A 21,212-nucleotide genomic window follows, 5' to 3' on the forward strand; every position below is an offset into this window, starting at 1 on the left:
TCCATATTAAAACATACACAAATTTTCTTTAAAAATGTAGAAGTGGTTCTACACAGACATTAACATGTTATGATGACAGAGATTAACAAAATAAATAATCAAATTATTATTTAATTCAACACTTTTATCTTCCATACTGTAGGCCTATTTCATTCCAGATTCAATGAAAAAGAAGGAAAAGTTCACATCTAGTAAAGCATTTTAAACTTGAAGCCTGTAATCTGTGGATTTTTACACAGCTTGAGAAGAAACAGATGAAGGATTTAATTGTATCATGTTGCGATGTGCTTTTCTGCAGTGTGCCGCACAAGGTTGTTCTAATTTTAGGAGAGTGGGAAATCTCGATTTTACTGCCCATCATATTGCCAAGATGCTTTACACAGCATCTAAATCTAAGACTAATATCTTGTACAAGATCAACACTTGAGAAACATACTCTTAGAAGTACGTGCTATCTAGAACCTAAAAGCGTTCTTCATCTGTCCCCATAGGAGAACCCTTTGAAGAACACTATTTGGATCTAGCTAGAACCCTTTGGTTCCAGGTAAAACCCTTTTGGGTTCCATGTAAAAGCCTTTCCATAAAGGGTTTTACATGGAACCCAAAAGAGTTCTACTCGGAACCAAAAAGGGTTCTATCTGGAACCAAAAAGTGTTCTCTTATGGGAACAACCGAAGAACCCCTTTGGAACCCTTTTTCTAAGTGTGTACTAATATAGACAAGGCCCATAAATTGACATTTAAAAAGAGAGTAACAATTAAAGTAACAAATACTGAAACTGTGGATGTTCCCCTCAAAAAAAGTACTGCATTTCTAAGAGGTAGTAAATTATCAGTATTGTATTGTAATGGCAAATCAGACTTAGTCTTAGTGGGATCTTACATACAAAGTCTGGTCATGAAAATAGTGCAAAACTGTATCTGTACAGATATCTGTATCTGTATCTGTAATCATTCACTCTAGAGAAAAAGAGTCACTAAACCATAATTCAATGGTTTGTTTCAAGCACTTTGGGAATGATTGTGTAAGGATCCAAACCTACAGTAGCCTGCAAAAGTATTCACCCCCTTGGCATTTTTTCCATTTTGTTGCCTTACAACCTGGATTTAAAATTTATTTTTGGGAGGTTTGTATCATTTGATTTATACAACATTCCTACCACTTTGAAGATGCAAAATATTTTTTATTGTGAAGCAAACAAGAAATATGACAAAAAAACGGAAAAATTGAGCGTGCATTACTATTCACGCCCATGAAAGTCAATACTTTGTAGAGCCACCTTTTGCAGCAATTACAGCTGCAAGTCTCTTGGGGTATGTCTCTATAAGCTTGGCACATCTAGCCACTGGGATTTTTGCCCATTCTTCAAGGCAAAACTGCTCCAGCTCCTTCAAGTTGGATGGGTTCCGCTGGTGTACAGCAATCTTTAAGTCATACCACAGATTCTCAATTGGACTGAGGTCTGGGCTTTGACTAGGCCATTCCAAGACATTTAAAAGTTTCCCCTTAAACCACTTGAGTGTTGCTTTAGCAGTATGCTTAGGGTCATTGTCCTGCTGGAAGGTGAACCTCTGTCCCAGTCTCACATCTCTAGAAGACTGAAACAGGTTTCCCTCAAGAATTTCCCTGTATTTAGCACCATCCATCATTCCTTCAATTCTGACCAGTTTCCCAGACCCTGCCAAAGATAAACATCCACCCAGCATGATGCTGCCACCACCATGCTTCACTGTGGGGATGGTATTCTCGGGGTGATGAGAGGTGTTGGGTTTGCGCCAGACATAGTGCTTTCCTTGATGGCCAAAAAGCTCAATATTTGTCTCGTCTAACCAGAGTAACTTCTTCCATATTTTTTTTACTCCTTTATTTTACTAGGCAAGTCATTTAAGAACAAATTCTTATTTTCAATGACGGCCTAGGAACAGTGGGTTAACTGCCTTGTTCAGGGGCAGAACGACAGATTTGTACCTTGTCAGCTCGGGGATTCGATCTTGCAACCTTTTGGTAACTAGTCCAACACACTAACCACTCTTCCGTAAAGCCCAGCTCTGTGGAGTGTACAGCTTAAAGTGGTCCTATGGACAGATACTCTAATCTCCGCTGTGGAGCTTTGCAGCTCCTTCAGGGTTATCTTTGGTCTCTTTGTTGCGTCTCTGATTAATGCCCTCCTTGCCTGGGCCATGATTTTTGGTGGGTGGCCCTCTTTATTTAACTAATTATGTGACTTCTGAAGGTAATTGGTTACACCAGAACTTATTTAGGGGCTTCATAGCAAAGGGCTGAATAGATATGCACGCAACACTTTTCAGTTTTAAAAATATATATATTTTATTTTTGAAACAAGTTATTTTTTTCATTGCACTTCACCAATTTTGACTATTTTGTGTATGTCCATTACATGAAATACAAATAAAAATACATTAAAATTTCAGATTGTAATACAACAAAATGGAAAAATGCCAAGGAGGATGAATACTTTTGCATGGCACTGTATATATGTAACAACCGACGCCGGAGATTACAAGCAGGTACGGGGAGTCAAAATTTATTCAGGAACAGACAAGTAACAAAACAGGAACAGCGTCAGCACACGGGTAAATAACGACAAATGACAATTAATGCTGAAGCAGAGAACAGAGCGGGGAACCAGACAGATATAGTTGAGGTAATGACAGAGGTGATTGAGTCCAGGAGAGTCCAATAATTGCTGAAGTGCATGGCGGGGGGATGGCAGGTGTGCATAATGCTGGGGAGCCTGGCGCCTTTGAGCACCAGGGAGGGGGAGCGGGAGCAGGTGTGACAGTACCCCCCCTCTAGGGGTGCCACCTGGCGTCCCACCTGGGCGAGTCTGACGTGCCGGCTGAGGCACGGGCGCTGAACAAGCCGGCTGGGTGTAAACTCCCGACGAACCGGCAGAGGCATAGGAGCCTGGCGAGCCAGCTGAGGCATAGGAGCCCGACGATCCGGCTGGGGCGTGAAAGCCTGTCGATCCTGCTGAGGCATGGGAGCCCGATGATCCGGCGGAGGCGTAGCAGCCTGACGAGCTGGCTAGGCGTAAAAACCTGACGATCCGGCTGAGGCCCGATGTGGGATGGGCGGCTTCGAGCCAACCGAGACAAGAACCTCTCGCACCAGCTAGGGCGTGACAGCTCGAAGAGCTGGCTTAGACACCCCCTGTTCCATCGGCAGCACTCCCCGATGCTTCGTATGAAGGCTTCAGCATTCTGTAACAACCGACGCCGGAGATGAGAAGCAGATACGGAGAGTCAATATTTATTCAGGAACAGACAGATAACAAAAGAGGAACAGCGTCAGCACACAGGTAAACAACGACAAATGACAATTAATGCTGAAGAAGGGAACAGAGCGGGGAACCAGACAGATATAGGAGAGGTAATGACAGAGGTGATTGAGTCCAGGTGAGTCCAATAATCGCTGATGCACGTGACGGGGGAAGGCAGGTGTGCGTAATGCTGGGGAGCCTGGCACCTTCGAACGCCAGTGAGGGGGAGCGGGAGCAGTCGTGACAATATATACAAAAAGTATAATAGTGACTGGCAACTCCTCAGTAAATAACTCCCTTTCCATTGATTGTCGACAACAGTCAATCCCCTCCCACCCAAAAATAAAGGCTATGTAAGATGCCAATGGTTTGTTTTCAAGAGTGAAGATCACTGACTCTTTGTTTCACACAATAAATAGATTTTCAACAGAATAGATTCAGTGGAATAGTGGCTTTCAGTACACATAGAGTATTTCACTAGTACATAGCTTGCTATTCATATCTTAAACAACAGTACATTGTAATAAACAAAGAGGTATAGTTGACCACTATTTATATGAAGAAATTGAATATAAATAATGTGTCTCTGTTTAAAACCAAGAATAAGGGAGTATCTGAGTATCCATGTTTCAAATAGTGCAAACATTTCAATATTTTTGCACATAGACCTTGCTTGTAAAGCTTTTTCGTTTGACTTTTAAAGCATATTTTCATGACAGAGAGACAAACATAGAGGCGCCCTTGTTGGCTCTCGCCCATGAGCTAACCCTGAGATACCATCTGTTCATCCTGAGGAGAGAGGTCTGACCAAACGTCTCCCCCGTCTCCACAACACACCTAAATATAATCTACACACAGCCATCATAACCTTACCAGACCTACAGATACTATTAAATAATGTACCATGGTTACAGTCACTGACTCATCTTGTAATTGCAATTTTCAAACCCGATTTCAACATACAGCAAATATGTCTTTTTTAAATATTACACCATATAACACAATTGGTAACTAACAACCTGGTATCAAAATATTTTAAAATGGTGTGTTTGTTTAAATTAATGTCAACAATATAATTATTGGATTATTATTATGTTACTACTATTTTACAATGTTATTTCTAAGGAAATACACAGTAAATATTGTGGCAGACTGTAAGATGAAGCATAACCAAATATTTTTTGACAAGATAAATTATTTTTAATTATGGCTATTTATTTTTCATTACATTGGTCGCCGTCTAATTGATGGCCACCACTGAAATGCCACTGAAGCATGAATATTCTCTAATCAATCTGACATCTGTGTCAGCCATGCTACCCAAAATAGCAAAGATGATGGAATGAATTAATAATATACAGTATTACTCAGAAAGTAGGTAAATTGACAACACTGACATTGAAGTGCGGACGTATGTGTGTTTGTGTGTGTATGTGTATGTATGTGTGTGTGTGTGTGTGTGTGTGTGTGTGTGTGTGTGTGTGTGTGTGTGTGTGTGTGTGTGTGTGTGTGTACAATCATACCCTCTTTCCACCATTATGCAATCCATAATGCTATCGCCCAACAAAACAAAGTCGCCTGATTTGCTCTCATGCTGATAAAGGCATTGAATGTCCTTTTTAGATGGTAAGTCATCAGTGACAGCATTTTTTAAATAAAAGGTCACAGAGGATGCAGATTTATTGCCTTGGTACTGCATGTCCTTTGGTTAAAGAAGGCTATTTATCCTGAGGCTAATAAAACAAGAAAACACACCTTTGAGCTAAACTATGGTGGATCTCTGGAATGTGTAACTTTTTGTCTCTTCTGATGTTGCTGAAATCCAGATATCAGAATTAACATTATATGGCTGAATCGTGATAGCTCTACTCTGTTCGCATTGTCTCATTTGAAAATTAGGAAATCATTGCAATCTGGAGAAAATAGCCATTTACCTGACAGTAATGTCTTCAGTATATTGAGTAGGCGACAGACATCGTTTATTTGGTTTATGCATAGGCCTATACACAATATAATACTTGTCCATGATTATGTAGGCCTATATAATCGATGGAAGAGAGACTTGAGTTAAAATAAAATATTTTTCCATAGGCTACAGAAGTGCATCAAGGGGCAAGCGGGACCACTTTCACTTTAACACCGTAAACTATTACAAATAACATTGGCTACACTCACATACCACATGCCATGTCGCCTGGATACACTCAGCACACACTGAAACATTCAAATAGGCTAGTTTACAATAGATGTTCGACGGGCCAGTTATGCACTCTCTCTACGTGAAACGAATCCAACTTAACCTACATAGGCAACCTGTCCGTGTCGCAAATTGTCAAATTCCCTCAAAACAATTGATAAGAAAGTAAACAGTTTATCCACAGAAACAACTGTTGGGAAAATGCATTGATACAATAGGTCTAATATGCGCTATTGTAACAGTGTCATGATTTGATCCGATGGCTGCATTTGAAAGGACAGTGATCATTGAGATTTTCTATTTTCAAAGGTGTGATTTTGGCACACCGAGATCTGAAGCACACTTTGTCCTCGTTTATTGATGCGGCACGGCATTGCTGACCCAATGTATTTGAGCATCGAAGACATCATCGGAGGAGAGGTAATCACACGCTCAAATAGACCAAAATGTTGTGTCCGTACTCAGAGGGAAAACGGAGAATTTTGAAACCCGTCCTTTCATTCCATCATCAAATAGGAGTGGATATCATCTTACCCTTCACGCCAATGATCCGCTTCCATCATATGTAGGCTACATGATCAATCCTTGGCTCCTGTTAGGTGCAGTTTTACTACATTTCTTATACAGTCTTTATAAAAATCATGCCATCTTCGCATTTAGCGCTACATGTTGTCCACAACACAGTCAACAGTGATTTAGTGCGCCCTCATGGTTTATCTGAAGCATTCGTAGCAATAAGGGGGTGTGTCTGAGTCTGCGCTTATGGGCATCAAATGACGCACTCGCGTGCATTAGCATGTGAGTTCGTATGCTTGCGTGCTGATGAGCGTTTATAAGGGACTTTGTCATGCTTATTAAATACATGTCTCTGAGGAGAATTGCATACTATCTGTGTTCATGAAAGTAGCTGCAGACACAAAAATTAAGGGTAATTTTTTATCACTGTTCATATGGGAAGATAATTCACCAATCATTTTCGCTGAGCTCTCACAGGTATCCTGTCAATGAAAATTAACTCTTCATTATTTGCTTAATTTATTATTAATAATTTATTTATTAAACTGACATTATTTCCTAACCAAAATGTACTATGTGATATGAGGCATGGCAGCATGTTCAAATGTACACCTAAAAAGCTCCATGCTGTGTTCACACAAGTTCTTCACTCATTTTGTCACATATGATTAACTCATAATAGTCTCTTGCACAGTAGAAAGACTACTGATGATAAAATGGTGGATACATGTCAAAAGTATTTGGGGCTCTTCAGTGAAGTGAAAAACAAGATAGCAAAATCTCTGAAACAGTGACCTCTCATCAGCACAGGGTAATGACTCCAGCTCCCCGCACCTGCTCCTCAATCTCACCTAGACACAGTTTCTGCATTAGTTGAATTGATGATGGTGACAGCACAATGTGGGCCCCAAAGCAGTAGTCACCAGCTGCTGCAGTAAAACTGCTTACTAAAGCAGTCTCACACAGAGAGAGGAGAGAAACAAGGTACAGATAGTGCTCGCGAAGATTGAAATGATGGCCTCTACATCTCTTTGGACATATAACATACAGCACAATGTGGGCTCCAAAGCAGTAGTCACCAGCAAAATCTCTGCACCAGACCAGTTTCCCATAGCAGTAGAATAGGGAGCATTAACACTGTACTTGCATTTCTTCTCATGCCTGGGCTTACAGTTCATATGGCAGAACAAAAACAAATCCTATTGGTGAGCCAGACTCCTCCATCTGTCTCATTCCACATGTATAGTACCAGTTAAAAGTTTGGACATACCTACTCATTCAAGGACTTTTCTTTATTTTTACTATTTTCTACATTGTAGAATAATAGTTAAGACATCTACACTACTAAATAACATATATGGAATCATGTAGTAACCAAAAAAGTGTTAAACAAATCAAAATATGTTTTATATTTGAGATTCTTCAAAGTAGCCACTCTTTGCCTTGATGACAGCTTTGCACACTCTTGGCATTCTCTTAACCAGCTTCACCTGGAATGCTTTTCCAACAATCTTGAAGTCATTCCCACATATGCTGAGCACTTGTTGGCTGATTTTCCTTCACTCTGCTGTCCAACTCATCCCAAACCATCTCAACTGGGTTAAGGTTGAGTGAATGTGGAGGCCAGGTCATCTGATGCAGCAATCCATCACTGTCCTTCTTGGTCAAATAGCCCTTAATTTTCAACAGAACAAATTATAGTCCCACTAAGCGCAAACAAGATAGGATGGCGTATCACTGCAGAATGCTGTGGTAGCCATGCTGGTTAAGTGTGCCTTGAATTCTAAATAAATCACTGACAGTGTCACCAGCCAAGCACCGCAACAAAATCCCACCTCCTCCTCCTTGCTTCACGGTGGGAACTACACATGCAGAGATCATCTGTTCACCTTCTCTGCATCTCACAAAGACATGGAGGTTGGAACCAAAAATCGCAAATTTAGACACATTAGACCAAAGGACAGATTTCCACCGGTTTAATGTCCATTGCTCTTGTTTCTTGGCCCAAGCAAGTCTCTTCTTATTATTGGTGTCCTTTGCAGAAATTGAACCATGAAGGCCTGATTCACGTAGTCTCCGCTGAACAGCTGATGCTGAGATGTGTCTGTTACTTGAACTCTGTGAAGCTTTTATTTGGGCTGCAATTTCTGAGGTTGTTAACTCTAATGAACTTATCCTCTGCAGCAGAGATAACGCTGGGTCTTCCTTTGCTGTGGTGGTCCTCACGGGAGCCAGTTTCATCATTGCGCATTATGGTTTTTGCAACTGCACTTGAAGAAACTTTCAAAGTTATTGACATTTTCCGGATTGATTGACCATGTCTTAAAGTAATGATGGACTGTCGTTTCTCTTTGCTTATTTGAGCTGTTCTTGCCATAATATGGACTTGGTCTTTTACCAAATAGGGCTATCTTCTGTATACCACCCCTACCTTGCCACAACACAACTGATTGGCTCAAACGCATTAAGAAGGAAAGAAATTCCACAAATGAACTTTTAATGAGGCACACCTGTTAATTGAAATGCATTCCAGGTGACTACCTGATGAAGCTGGTTGAGAGAATGCCAAGAATGTACAAAGCTGTCATCAAGGCTAAGGGTGGGTACTTTGAAGAATCTCAAATATAAAATATATTTAGATTTGTTTAAGACTTTTTTGGTTACTACATGATTCCATATGTGTTATTTCATCAGTGTCACGCCCTGACGTGACAATCGGTTTGATGTTTTCACTATTATTCTACAATGTAGTAAAAAAAAATGTACAACTAAAGAAAAACCTTGGAATGAGAAGGTGTCCAAACTTTTTATTGGTACTGTATAAGATATGATTTTGAATGATAGCACTGAGAATCTCACTCTGTGATGTGTTTTAGCATCCAATATCCCTGAGAGTGGGATCTAACGGCGCATGGTTGACTCACCTTCTCCTGCCCCACACTCTGGCATCAGATACTGTCAGCTGTTTGTTAGTAGGCAATAATATCTATCAGCTGTGATAAGAGGTGTCTCTGCCTCTTCAGGAGGCCCTCGGGGGAGGAAATCAAGGTCCTTGTGTTAATTAGAGCGCCCTGCCAAAGGGATCAATCAGACTAACACCATATAGTAGCAAAATGGAACTGCAAAAAGAGCTTGACTCCTGTCCTCTGTCTGTAAACTGGGTCTTGACTTAAATACTTTCAACGTATGCTCTCCAAAGAGCCAAATTGCCAAAGTCATCGAGGAAACCTGTATAAAAGTCTCTGAGTTGATTATGTGCTGCTGGTGGATGAGTGGCCCCCAACATGAACATGTTGATAAGTCTCTGTGTTTCTTATGTAAGAGGGTTAGTTATGTTTCCACTTGCCTCTGCAGAAATGTATATTTGATGTTTAGCTTTTCCTATTGGTTGGATGAATTTACATATCAATAAGGTGTTAGGCCATTGGTTACATTTGCAGATAGGGGAGATGGTGATCATCAAATCTTCCCAGTATGACATTGATATGCAAGCGTTAGGTCACGTTCTGAAATACTATATTCTATTTTGATATTTACAATGTGTACGAGTTCACTATGTACATGTCCTTATGTGTATACAGTATATGTGTACAGTACCTGTTAGATATTGAGGGCATCCTGGAATGTGCAATTGTATGTTATTGCTGTAAGAGCGAGATAGCTATCATGCTCGAGATGTAATGGTCACATTAGTCCCTGCTAATTCACAGTTTTTTCTATGCTAATCACAAATCTTCCTTGTGTCTATCTTCAGATACTTACGTTTATTTTATTTTGTACTATCTCTGTCTGTAAAGGGGTGCGTAACTGGTGGCAGGGAAGTCAGACGCAGGAGAGCAGAACTAGGTAGTAGCCGGAACAGTTTAATCCAAAAACCAACGGCATAAAAATACAACAGAATATGGGTACAAAAAAACCGATGCGCACCAGTAAACAAGAACACAAGCACTTACAACAAACAGTTCCACACAAAGACAGAGGGTTAAATACACAACAAATAATGAGGGAAATGGAAACTAGGTGTGTTGGAAAACAAGACAAAACCAATGGAAAATGAAAAGTGGATCGACGATGGCTAGAAGACCGGTGACGCAAACCACCGAACGCCGCCCGAACAAGGAGAGGAAACGACTTCGGTGGAAGTCGTGACACTGTCAATGTTATGATATTGTCTGATATTGACATGTAAGCGACAAATTATGAATCTACAGCCATCAACATACAGTTGTCCTGCACATCTAATGTGCTCCCTTGTGTCTATCGTCAGAAAATAAACTACCAATCAACTGGGACTGCCACATCTGTTACACTGGTGTCGAGACAAGTGTTCTTGTCTTTCTGGGACATCTGTTACACTGGTGTCGAGACCAGCCTTCTTGTCTTTCTGGGACATCTGTTACACTGGTGTCGAGACCAACCTTCTTGTCTTTGTGGGACATCTGTTACACTGGTGTCGAGACCAGTCTTCTTGTCTTCGTGGGACATCTGTTACACTGGTGTCGAGACCAGCCTTCTTGTCTTTGTGGGACATCTGTTACACTTACATGGATATTTCTATATCCACCATAGATTGTTATACAATTATATAAGAGACAACAGCTCTGAAAGGCATTCAGATCTATTCTTTACAACATTGCCAGCCAATAATAGAAGATTCAGCAGCCCATCAAAAGTGAAGTCTTTCACCTTGGAGTAAAAATAAAGGGTTGTTGGGGGGTTGTTAGAGGGGGTTGTTGGGGGTAAATGTAAGCCTATGTGCTTGTAAAAAAATGTCTGCAGTTTGAATTTTTCAAGGGAAATTCTCCAGGGAATCTCAAGATGTTGTCTGTGCTCCCCTTGGTGGTTAATATTTTACATACAGATCACAGTCTTGGGTCTTGAATTATGTTTGGATTTTTTAAAATTACTGTATGTGTGCTATCTAAGGGTTCTTACAGTCCATGAAAGTTCATTATAACATATGTAGATGTTTTAAATCAGGCCAGGCTTTACCCTAAGCTGAGACTCTAGGGATTGAGTGAAGAACAGTGTTGTGAATCTGAGGAATCCTTTGGAGAGTCTTTCTCTAAATCCATTGGTCAAGACTGAGAGGATTAAAAAGTCAACAAATTAAATTAAACTACTCTAAGGCCCATATATCCATCAGCTTTTCCCAAACAGACCTGAGCAACCACGCTGCAATGGGGCACCAGCCTCTGGGCTCAAATGATCCATGAGTATGCGATGAGGATTTAGACAAGAGTGCAGTAATGTTAAGTCTTCTGACTAATAGGGAGCTGAAGCCCCCACCCTGACACAGAATGTGGTCAAGCCTGGAGGGGAGTGAGTCAGGCTGGCTCATATGCAGACATGATGATTGGGCTTTTTCATGAGTGACAAACATTATAAACTATTAAATCCCCTGCCGACCCTTTGACATCTTTGTCTCTTTTATCCTCATCACCCTGAATGTTCTTAGGCATTTCGTATGGTGTAGCAGAGGTGTTCTTATGTATCCCTAACTGAAGCAGTTTGAAGTGCTATTGAGTATCACAGTGAGTATCACAGTATTACACATGCATTCACAACATAGGCTACATGTTAACATCAACGACAGTCGGTTTATTGCATTTATGTTTTGTAGTTTTGAGAGATATACAGCATATACCACACCAAGAAACTGTACAGTCATAAACAAATGCATGAAGCTAGTTAACAGTTGGGAGCAGTATCCATGGTAACCCATATTGAGTAGGAGCAAAATAAAAGGCTGAATTGATTTCAAAGGGAATGAAGTAAAGTGCTGATGGGAGCTGCCCATAGAGACCATCAAAATCTACTTCAGAATCCGGAGATGAATGAAGGTGAAAATTGGTTGTAAATATGAAACAGTCTGTGAGTGGATCCAGGGGGTAAAGCGTTCTACCAACATTTTGAATGCAATGAGGTAAACAAAATCCAATCACTTCCCCATCCATTCCATATTATCAAGAGTGATCAATGAGAGGTTTATATTATGCCGGATGCTGTGCAATAAGGGGAATAAAATGGAACCATACGGTATACTTCCAAACTGGATGAAGCCTACCAACCAGACCCTTAGAGCAGATCCTCAAAGCAGTCTGTAGGGCATACTGTACACTGCTCGTATTGTCAATTCTTATATAATGTAAGAATAGACAATATAATTTTCGAACTGTGTTCGGCAAACAGTAACTCTTCTCTGCTAGTCTCCTGAGCGGCAGAGAGACATCCTGGGGAGCGGTTTAATTAAATCTGTGCCACACACTTCAGTCTCTCATTCTTCATCATCTGTCATGTTGGCCAGGGAGACTTAGTGGGCTTAGACCATGAGTGCAAATATGACCCAGGCCATCATTTGAAGACTACCCATGTAAACTTCTGACTTCCCACTTCTAGAAAATGATGTATGTAATTAGAGCTTTTAGATGACACGTAGTCATTTGTTAATATATTGAGTGATTTTTGAAGAGTAAGGATGTCAATGGGAGGTCCTTCATGCCGTGCTGTTAAAAAGGCCTAACATGACTTGACAGACAACACATCTTCAGTGCTTCAGTTAATAGCTTTCTAATTATGCTTTGGCTCTGCCGTCCACAATAGGACAGCTCCCATCAGTGCTAAAACCACCTCAACAAAGGATTGTACAAGCCTAAGATAGGCCTACATGGTTGAAGAAAGTAAAAAGCAATCACAACTTATGAGATCAAAAAACATATATATTTTCACAGCTGACAAAATATGCAATCACTCTACTTGTAAAATACTATCAAATCTCCAGATTTACTTTCAGTGTTTTTATTTCAACAAGAACTGAGTTAAACCATGACAGCTAATCTCCCTAAATACAACCGTGAATACTTTGTAGCTTTGACTGTATTTCACATTTCATTACTGTAAAGTCTTGTAAATATCCTAAGGGCTCAAAACATGCCCAGCCGTCAGTCATTCCCTAATGTGATATGTCAGCTGATGAGCTGTGCTGTTTGAGGTTGTCGTTTTCCATTCTTATCATGTGAATCCTACTAATTATTGTGTCTGTCTGGGTTTCAGAGACAGTCAGAACCAGATGCACCTGTGCCCACAGCATCTCAGGGCTGTTTAAGTAGGTCAGCTCTAGAAATATCTCTGTTCAGTGAGAGAAAGAGACATCACGGACCCCATCTCTGCCATCTCCCTCGCTCCCAGTCAATGACAATGCAAGGCTAATGTTATCACAAAGATGCCTCAATCCTTTATTCATCTCCAGCAAGATAATGAGAGCTGAACTCATTAAGGACATTTCCCTCGATACTGCATGGCAGACTAACAGTACCAGTCAGGGCTTGTGTGGAGCTGTAGACCTGAACTACTTCCGAAAAGCTTTTAAATAGGTTTTCTGTATTTGCTCCCTGAACTAATACACAAAGTTGCACTGGATTTTGTCATATTAGAACACTTTTCTTCCTTCTGACAGATTGACAACATCTCATATGTCACTGTCATCATGGGGTTGTCAGTGGCTGTCAGTGCGATTCTCATGTCATATCAACTCGTGACGTGGCTGGGTAGCAGTAAATGACACTAAGCCATTTGTATGCCAGGAGATCCGAGAGTGATTTCGTGCAAGTACACCACTGTCTAGAAGGTCATCAGATATTGGTCATCAGATATTTATGAAAATGTATGGTCAGGTTGAAAACAGCTGCACTCTTAGTATCCAGATAAGAAATGCAGGCAGACATAGCTTTAAATTCAAGTGTGACCTTTCAGAACATTTAGCAGCGTTGAAACCATATAACATTCTGTGCAAATTGGATTGTGCACTCCAGACACAGTAGAGTATAATGAAAACTTTCTGGGGAAACTGGGAAAGTGATCGACTGCAAATAAAATATCGAACTCTTCTCCCTCACTCATCCTTCGCTAAGTATGTCCTTCTGCTGCTTTGGCCAACTATGGAGTTTTGACAGAGCTCAGGGACTTTTCTTTTACAAGACAGCTATGCAACACATCCATTCTCAGTGCAGTCAAATACGTGATTTTCCTGTGTTTTATATACACTGAGTGTACAAAACATTATGAACACCTGCTCTTTCCATGACATAGACTGACCAGATGAATCCAGTTTCCCCCTCCCCACTCAGACAACTCCCCGACTGTTCTAGCAACATTCTTGCTTGAGATATGGCTCTTTGTTAAGAAACTCTTTTGTTTTCAATTAAAATGGTGAAAAAAATCACAGTAAGGTACTTAATTGTTACCCATAAATAATTTGATATTGAGATAAAAACAGCTGCATTGGACCTTTAACAACCTTTTCTTCAGGCCAAATCACAGCAAGAGAACTCAAGGGGGGCAGCAGATATTTGGGTGCAAAACCAATACTGGCACTCTTTGTGTTAGTTTATATTCTCAGAGAGCATACTTAGATTATTCATATACAAAATAAAGCTAGAAACAAACAAGCAAACAAAACAAATGTTGGGCTATGAAGCAAATCCTTTGACGAAAGTAAAGAGACCAAGACGGGGAAGGAGTAATAACAGTCTCCTCTGTATCTCTTTGGCTGGATGGGGTAGATGCTGCCTTTGTCTGGTACAATAGTTACAACACAATAGTTCCAACAGTGACAAGTAGTTTCTATTAACTTTACAGGGCTTGTGTGTTTGACTGTTGTACTGTATATAAACCTTGAACAAACACATTTGTTGCACAAAAAACAAGATAAAAAAAGGCTTGATCATCTTTGGATATTTTATATGCGTGCTCTGTTTAAATTAATGGGATCACTTCAACATTGGCATTTGTGTGTAGTATTTTGTAGTAATGCTGGCAGTAAATCTTATTCACCAGATTTTTCCACCTCATGCCATGTTCATTATCCCTTTTGCATAGCTGGCATATTATGCATGAAAGTAGGTACAATCTTAAAAGATTACCAGACATTTCTAATCTACTCTGTCACACTTTTGTTACTGCCACGGCTCACTTGAAAAAGAATGTAAATCTCAATGTGACTACTCTGACTTCTCAATCCTTTTAAGGTTGCTCACACCTGTTGTATAATTAGGGCCCTGTGTTCTGTAGAATCATGTGACCATTTTATCCTGTTTAAGCCTTACACAGAAACAAGAATTATACAAAAAAGTTCAGCAGTTGTCTGAGGATGGTGCTGGACCATCTGACATAAAATGAAAAGGGTTCAAATCCAGTCATGTCACATGTCACATGATCACGCACAACACCGGGCCCTAGGTATAATCTGCTGTATCTCTGTAGCTCTTATTACATGTTCTCCAAGCATTAAAACATTATATCTGTCCTTACAACAATATGATGAGAAAGACATCCGTAAATACACCAATAATTTAGGTCACTCCCCTCTACAGTATCCCAAGTTAGGATCTCATGTTGGTGCATTGGTTGCTAGATCGAATCCCGAGCTGACAAGGTCAAATCTGTCGTTCTGCCCCTGAACAAGGCACTTAACCCACTGTTCCTAGGCTGACATTGAAAATAAGAATTTGTTCTTAACTGACTTGCCTAGTTAAATAAAGGTCAAATAAAATAATACAAATTGGTGGTTGTGATGTGATAAAGTTCACAGTAAAGTGGCCTTTGAGTATCCAACTAGTTGGTCAGACTGTAACCCTGCAGCAGCTTGTGGTCACATTGGTAGAGCTAAACCTTATTACACCAATAAAGCATAATATGACAGTCGTTCGACTGAATAGCTCTTCTACAACTCCACAGAGGAAATGAGCCATTGGCCATTCACAGTTTTCCACTGAGCTTGCTGTTATCATGTCTACTCAGAATGTTATTTTTGATCATCATTTGAACATTATGAAGAAAATGGTTCCTCATTGTTACTAATGGTCTTGAACTTTATTGAATATGTGCACATGTTGATAGCATAATTATGAAGGTACATTGCAAATAACATCAAAATAACATCACATATACTTTTATACATTTATTTGAATACTCCACAATGATTTATATGTATATAAATATATGTAATATTTATCATTTTTGTCTATTTTAGATACATATAGATTTCTTGTTTTATACATCTGGCAGGCATCAATATTGACCATCAATTTCACAGAAATTCATAGTGCAGATAACAAAATAAAAAATAATTACATCTGCATTTAGGAAAACTACTTAAGCAAAGAAAAAAGGCATACAAATTGTAAACATACATTCAAATCTATCCATCAAAAGAATGTAAACAAAATAAACATTTCAACCCATGTCTATGAATATCAACAAACAATATTCATATAGATTGATTCAATTATGATGACACTCCAATGTATAATCCACTGGAGGATTTGAACTCCAAACACAGCTAAGATGTTCTCTGATGGATGTTCTCTGTGACAGGCAGTAGCAGAGAGCCGAGTAAAACAATACAGATGTATACCAATCACGTGTTCATCCAGACAAGTCATTTTTTTGTAGCAGGTATCATTTGAGGCTTCTCTGATCCATTCATTCAATGGTATACCCTGACAATTCTGTTTGCTGAGTTATGATTTCCATTGAGTCCCATGATAAGATGTGTAATATACATTTTCAAACGGAGACATTTAATCCTGAATACAAGAGAAACTAAGATAAAAAAAGATTTTTCAAAAAGTAGAAATAATGCATAATTCATGATAGTGAATGCCAGTACTGAAAAAGGGCTTACAAATGATATAAATGCCAAAAATCCAAAACCAAAATCCACAAGTATTCATTGCACAAAATATCAACAAGCACAAGCGTGACAAACGTGACAAATCTGCATCATTCATAGGTCACGATCTGTACAACACTTCTATTTGGTTTTACAAAACAACATTTACACGTTTATGCACCACTTATCACAAGGGTTCACTGTGGATACACTAAGGGTCGATGCGTAGAGGAAGCAGAGGGGTTCTGCAGGGAGATTGGGACTTTTCCGAATTAGCTCCAAAAAACAGATTGCCTGGAACACACTCTTTTTGGAAGACATATTCAGTGCCCTAGAAACAGAAGGTTTCAGCTTTGGGCTCAGGGAATATCTAGGGATTGTTTTCTGACCAATGATCAAAGGAGTCATTAATGTTTTGAGGAGAAAGTATTACATGTAGAAAATCAAACAGAAGTATACTGCAGTGGTACTGTATATCCCACAGGGGACATACCAGTATATTTATTTTACACTGCCTACATGACCCATGGTACATTCCTTGGCTGAGCATTTACTTGGACTAGGTCCCTTGCTCACAAGCTGTGACCCTGCTGGGAGCCAGGGGACAGACAGGATAGGCACCCAAACTCTCCACTCACAGAAACAGCAGCATCCCAGGCCCTTGTGATGGCAGGTAAAATAGAGCACTGAGATGGCTGTGTCTCTACAATCTGACATTCAAATCTCAAAAATATCGCTTGACTCATGTCTTCAAGTATGATTTTGTTATATTTCATGTGCAAATACATTTGAAAGAACAAATACATTCTACCTCAATAAACACACATGCTTTCATTTGCAGTGCTCATCATCCTCATTTCAGTGCAACGTTTGGAAGACCTGACCCCTGACACCAGTGTGTCACTTACCAGGACATCCCTGAGACAATACTATCTGACTGAACTTTGTGCCTGTGTAAGGCATGTTTTCTAAATTGAGAGCTATTGAGATTTTGTCTTAATCTAACAGAAGAAGGGAGAGGGAGGCAGCAACGGCATTCTCACAAAAACAACACATACTTTTGTTATGCTAATTACGCTAGCTAATTACATGTGACAACACGGTTACAAGCGGCGATGTGAGTGATTGAAATTGCAACCTTATCTCCTTTATTGACATGCATCTAAAAAAAAACATAATTTAGAATGAATGAGCAACTCAAACAGCTGTGGTGTTGCTTTACTGTAACACTGAACTGACCTACTGTAGTGTGAACAACACTGTGCCGAGAAGTTTAATTTAGCGATGGTTCATTTCAGAGTCAACCAAAACTTGGTCAAATGTGTCACTATGATCTGACAGTAACAGAAAACTGTGAACACTATCATGACGATTACCAGTGTATTGTTTCCAGTATACTAGCATAAAAACAATTTCAAATGATCAAATCGTGACCAAGTAAATATCTCCCTTACTTTTATCTGAAATTTAAACACACGTGCAACAACAAGAGAAGTGAATGTGTACTGTATGTGTGTGTGTTTGTAGGAATCATTTGGAATGTGAAGGTGATGGGGAATGTTTCAGACTGAGAGCAACAAACCTCCCACTGGGCACATCTAGTTTTGATTTTCATTTGGTCGAGTTTAAAAAAAAAATACATGTAATTGGATTTAAGTTAAAAGTTGGGTGAAAAAAGACAAAATGCCCTTACATTGATGACTTTGCAAATCCAATCAGTTTTCCACATTGATTCAACGTCATCTCGTAGATTTTTCTGGTTGAAATAAAGTGGAAACATGATTTGACCAGTTTCTGTCCAGTGGGATATCTATATTATATTCTATGTGTGGTCTTCAAATGTACAGATGTAGGATCTTAATTTGATCACTCTTTTGTTGTGGAGAATTTTCCTGCACCACAGGAAATGCAGATGAGCTTTGTGATTTACATAAATGCACTGAAAACCCACACTAACACACGGTTTTTAATATTTGACATTTATTTAACCTTTATTTAACTAGGCATGTCAGTTAAGAACAAATTCTTATTTACAATGACGGCCTACACCGGCCAAACTTGGATGACGCTGGGCCAATTGTGCGCCGCCCCATGGGACTCCTAATCACGGCCGGTTGTGATACAGCTTGGGTTATATTAACAGTATTGCACTTTTCACATAGCCTAATTTTGGCCAGCTTAACCATCGATCAAGCAATATTATGGATTTAATGTTAAAATCCTTTTGCTGCAGGATAATTTTGCTACAACAATACTGGTCAAATTAAGATCCTATGTCTGTATAGGCAGTAGATGTTTTATATGTGCATTTTCACATCAATGTACATCAATATCCATGATAGGGAGGTGTTAGTTCTATTGGTCCATTGTGTGTTGGGGAGGGACTGCCTTTCAGTCTGTCTGTCGGCGTAGGAGGGGGCTTACTCCATCTCTCAGTCTGAGAAGAGACTAGCAAAAGACTTGCGTAGGTTGCGTATGGTCTCAGCCTTCACCTCATCCTGGCTAAGGCTGGCCCGTGGCGTTGGAGTTTCTGGAATGTTGAAGGCATTGGTAAGAGACTGGGATTTGCTATAAAGAGAGGAAATGGCAATAGAGGAGAGGAAGAGGCTATTAAAGTCATGCAGCAAACCCATGTAATGGTAAGAAGTATAGGGTGTAATGGTAAGAAGTGTAGAGCATGGCTGGAGAAAGAAAGAGAGAGACCATACATAGGGGATAAACAGAGTTCCTTCAGTATGTATGGACATTCCTTACAGAACTGATTCAGTGCACTGACTAGCTCAACTTTATATGTATACTGAATGATTGATCTGGATGCAAAGGCATGCTTTTTTAATCACCCCCATCCCCCCGACCAGTGTTCCTAGTTCCATGTTCTGGACTCGACGGCACCAAGATAAATTAATTGAAGAAATTGCTTGCAGTTGTCTTTCAGTCAGTCAACTTGGGTACAACATACTATGGGGAGTCGCACTCTCACGACTTCAGTTGGAGGAGCTACAATCACGCCTGACAAGGCCAATGAAATCCACGCCACACTGGAAGCCCTGTCTTCCACAGGTTATACATGTGAGGTTCGGATTCATTCCTTCAGTTATTCCACTATTTACCTGTGTGAACAGGAACAATTCACGGTACTAAAACAAACACGAGACTGTCTTGAGTCACGTCAACTAAACTGTCTGTTAATGGTAGAGCGTGCTCACCCCCTGCATGTTGTGTGTTGAAGTTGGTACTTTGTTCTCATAAGTTTCCTAATCACAAACAATGAATTATTCTTCAAATGGCTTAGCCTGGCTATAGCAATAACTAACTACTAATAACAAGTCGGGTTCGCGACCATGCCCCAGTATATTAAAAGATAATGTTTGTTGTCTTGTATGTCTCGGCTCGGTGCATGCTCAGGATGCTCTCGCTTTAATCAGTTTGTGTGCGAGAGTAAGAGAGAGCTGCCACTGTTGCCCAACTAGTCCATGGTTCAGGTTCTCTTGACAATCATGTAGCATTCCTTACGGAGCTTGGTGTTTCCAATAGTGACTTCCTCTCCTGGGTGCCCGTACCTTGGCTGAGTCGGAGTTGCGGAACGCAGAGAAGGATTGGGTGCTTGGTCGACTAGAATGTCTACCGGCTCCTGTGCACTCTGTCGACAGTTATGGGAGCCTACTCAAAGAGAGAGGGCAACCAGGTTCTGTGAATATCCCCCTACCGCCTGTGTCTGCCTTGGTTAAGCACCGCTTGCCTCTCATCGCATTAAGTCGCTTGGTTATTCTAAATGGACGATGCCGCCGCAGCCATTGCCGGATCCCCCTGTGTCCATAAGGGACTTGGCTTCATCCAAGGCAATACAGTCACGGAATCACAACTATGTTTGGAAGCTTGTCAATGTTTAAAGGGACATTAAAAAAAAGTTCTACTTCATATTCAGCACCACATGTGAAAATGGAACGTTTCTATGTTTTGTAGTAAACAAGAAAGAGGAAGATAAGTGTTTCCAATGACATTGTCAACCAATTAGTAGACAATTAGTTAGCAATGCCTACTAATTGGTTAAAAAAATATATATAATGCACACCAATGATGTCATTGGAAACACGTATTTCTTCCTCTCTTTATTACTACAAAACATACATTACCGGTGAAAAGTTTTAGAACACCTACTCAATCAAGGGTTTTTCTTAATTTTTACTATTTTCATCAAAACTATAAAATAAGACATATGGAATCATGTAGTAACCAAAAAAGAGTTAAACAAATCAAAATACATTTTATATTTGAGATTCTTCAAATAGCCATCCTTTGGCAAACTACCTGCCCTCCAGGACATCTACACCATTCGATGTCACAGGAAGGCCAAAAAGATCATCAAGGATAACAACCACCCGAGCCACTGCCTGTTCACCCCGCTATCATTCAGAAGGCGAGGTCAGTACAGGTGCATCAAAGCTGGGACCGAGAGACTGAAAAACAGCTTCTATCTCAAGGCCATCAGACTGTTAAACAGTCATCACTAACATTGAGTGGCTGCTGCCAACATACTGAGTTAA

General features: G+C 40.1%; 1 protein-coding gene across 1 annotated transcript in view; it reads right to left on the reverse strand.

Annotated features, from left to right (window-relative positions):
- Positions 1-15,862: 15,862 nt before the first annotated feature.
- The window catches only part of LOC115111547 (synapsin-1-like), a 36,509-nt gene continuing 31,159 nt past the window's right edge, over positions 15,863-21,212 (reverse strand). Inside the window, 1 exon segment of the mRNA XM_029637703.2 lies at positions 15,863-19,236. Within this exon segment, the coding sequence (XP_029493563.2) occupies positions 19,101-19,236 (136 nt within the window). The 3' untranslated portion in view covers positions 15,863-19,100.

This window comes from Oncorhynchus nerka, linkage group LG27 (assembly GCF_034236695.1).
Source record: "Oncorhynchus nerka isolate Pitt River linkage group LG27, Oner_Uvic_2.0, whole genome shotgun sequence".
Lineage (NCBI taxonomy): Eukaryota > Metazoa > Chordata > Actinopteri > Salmoniformes > Salmonidae > Oncorhynchus > Oncorhynchus nerka.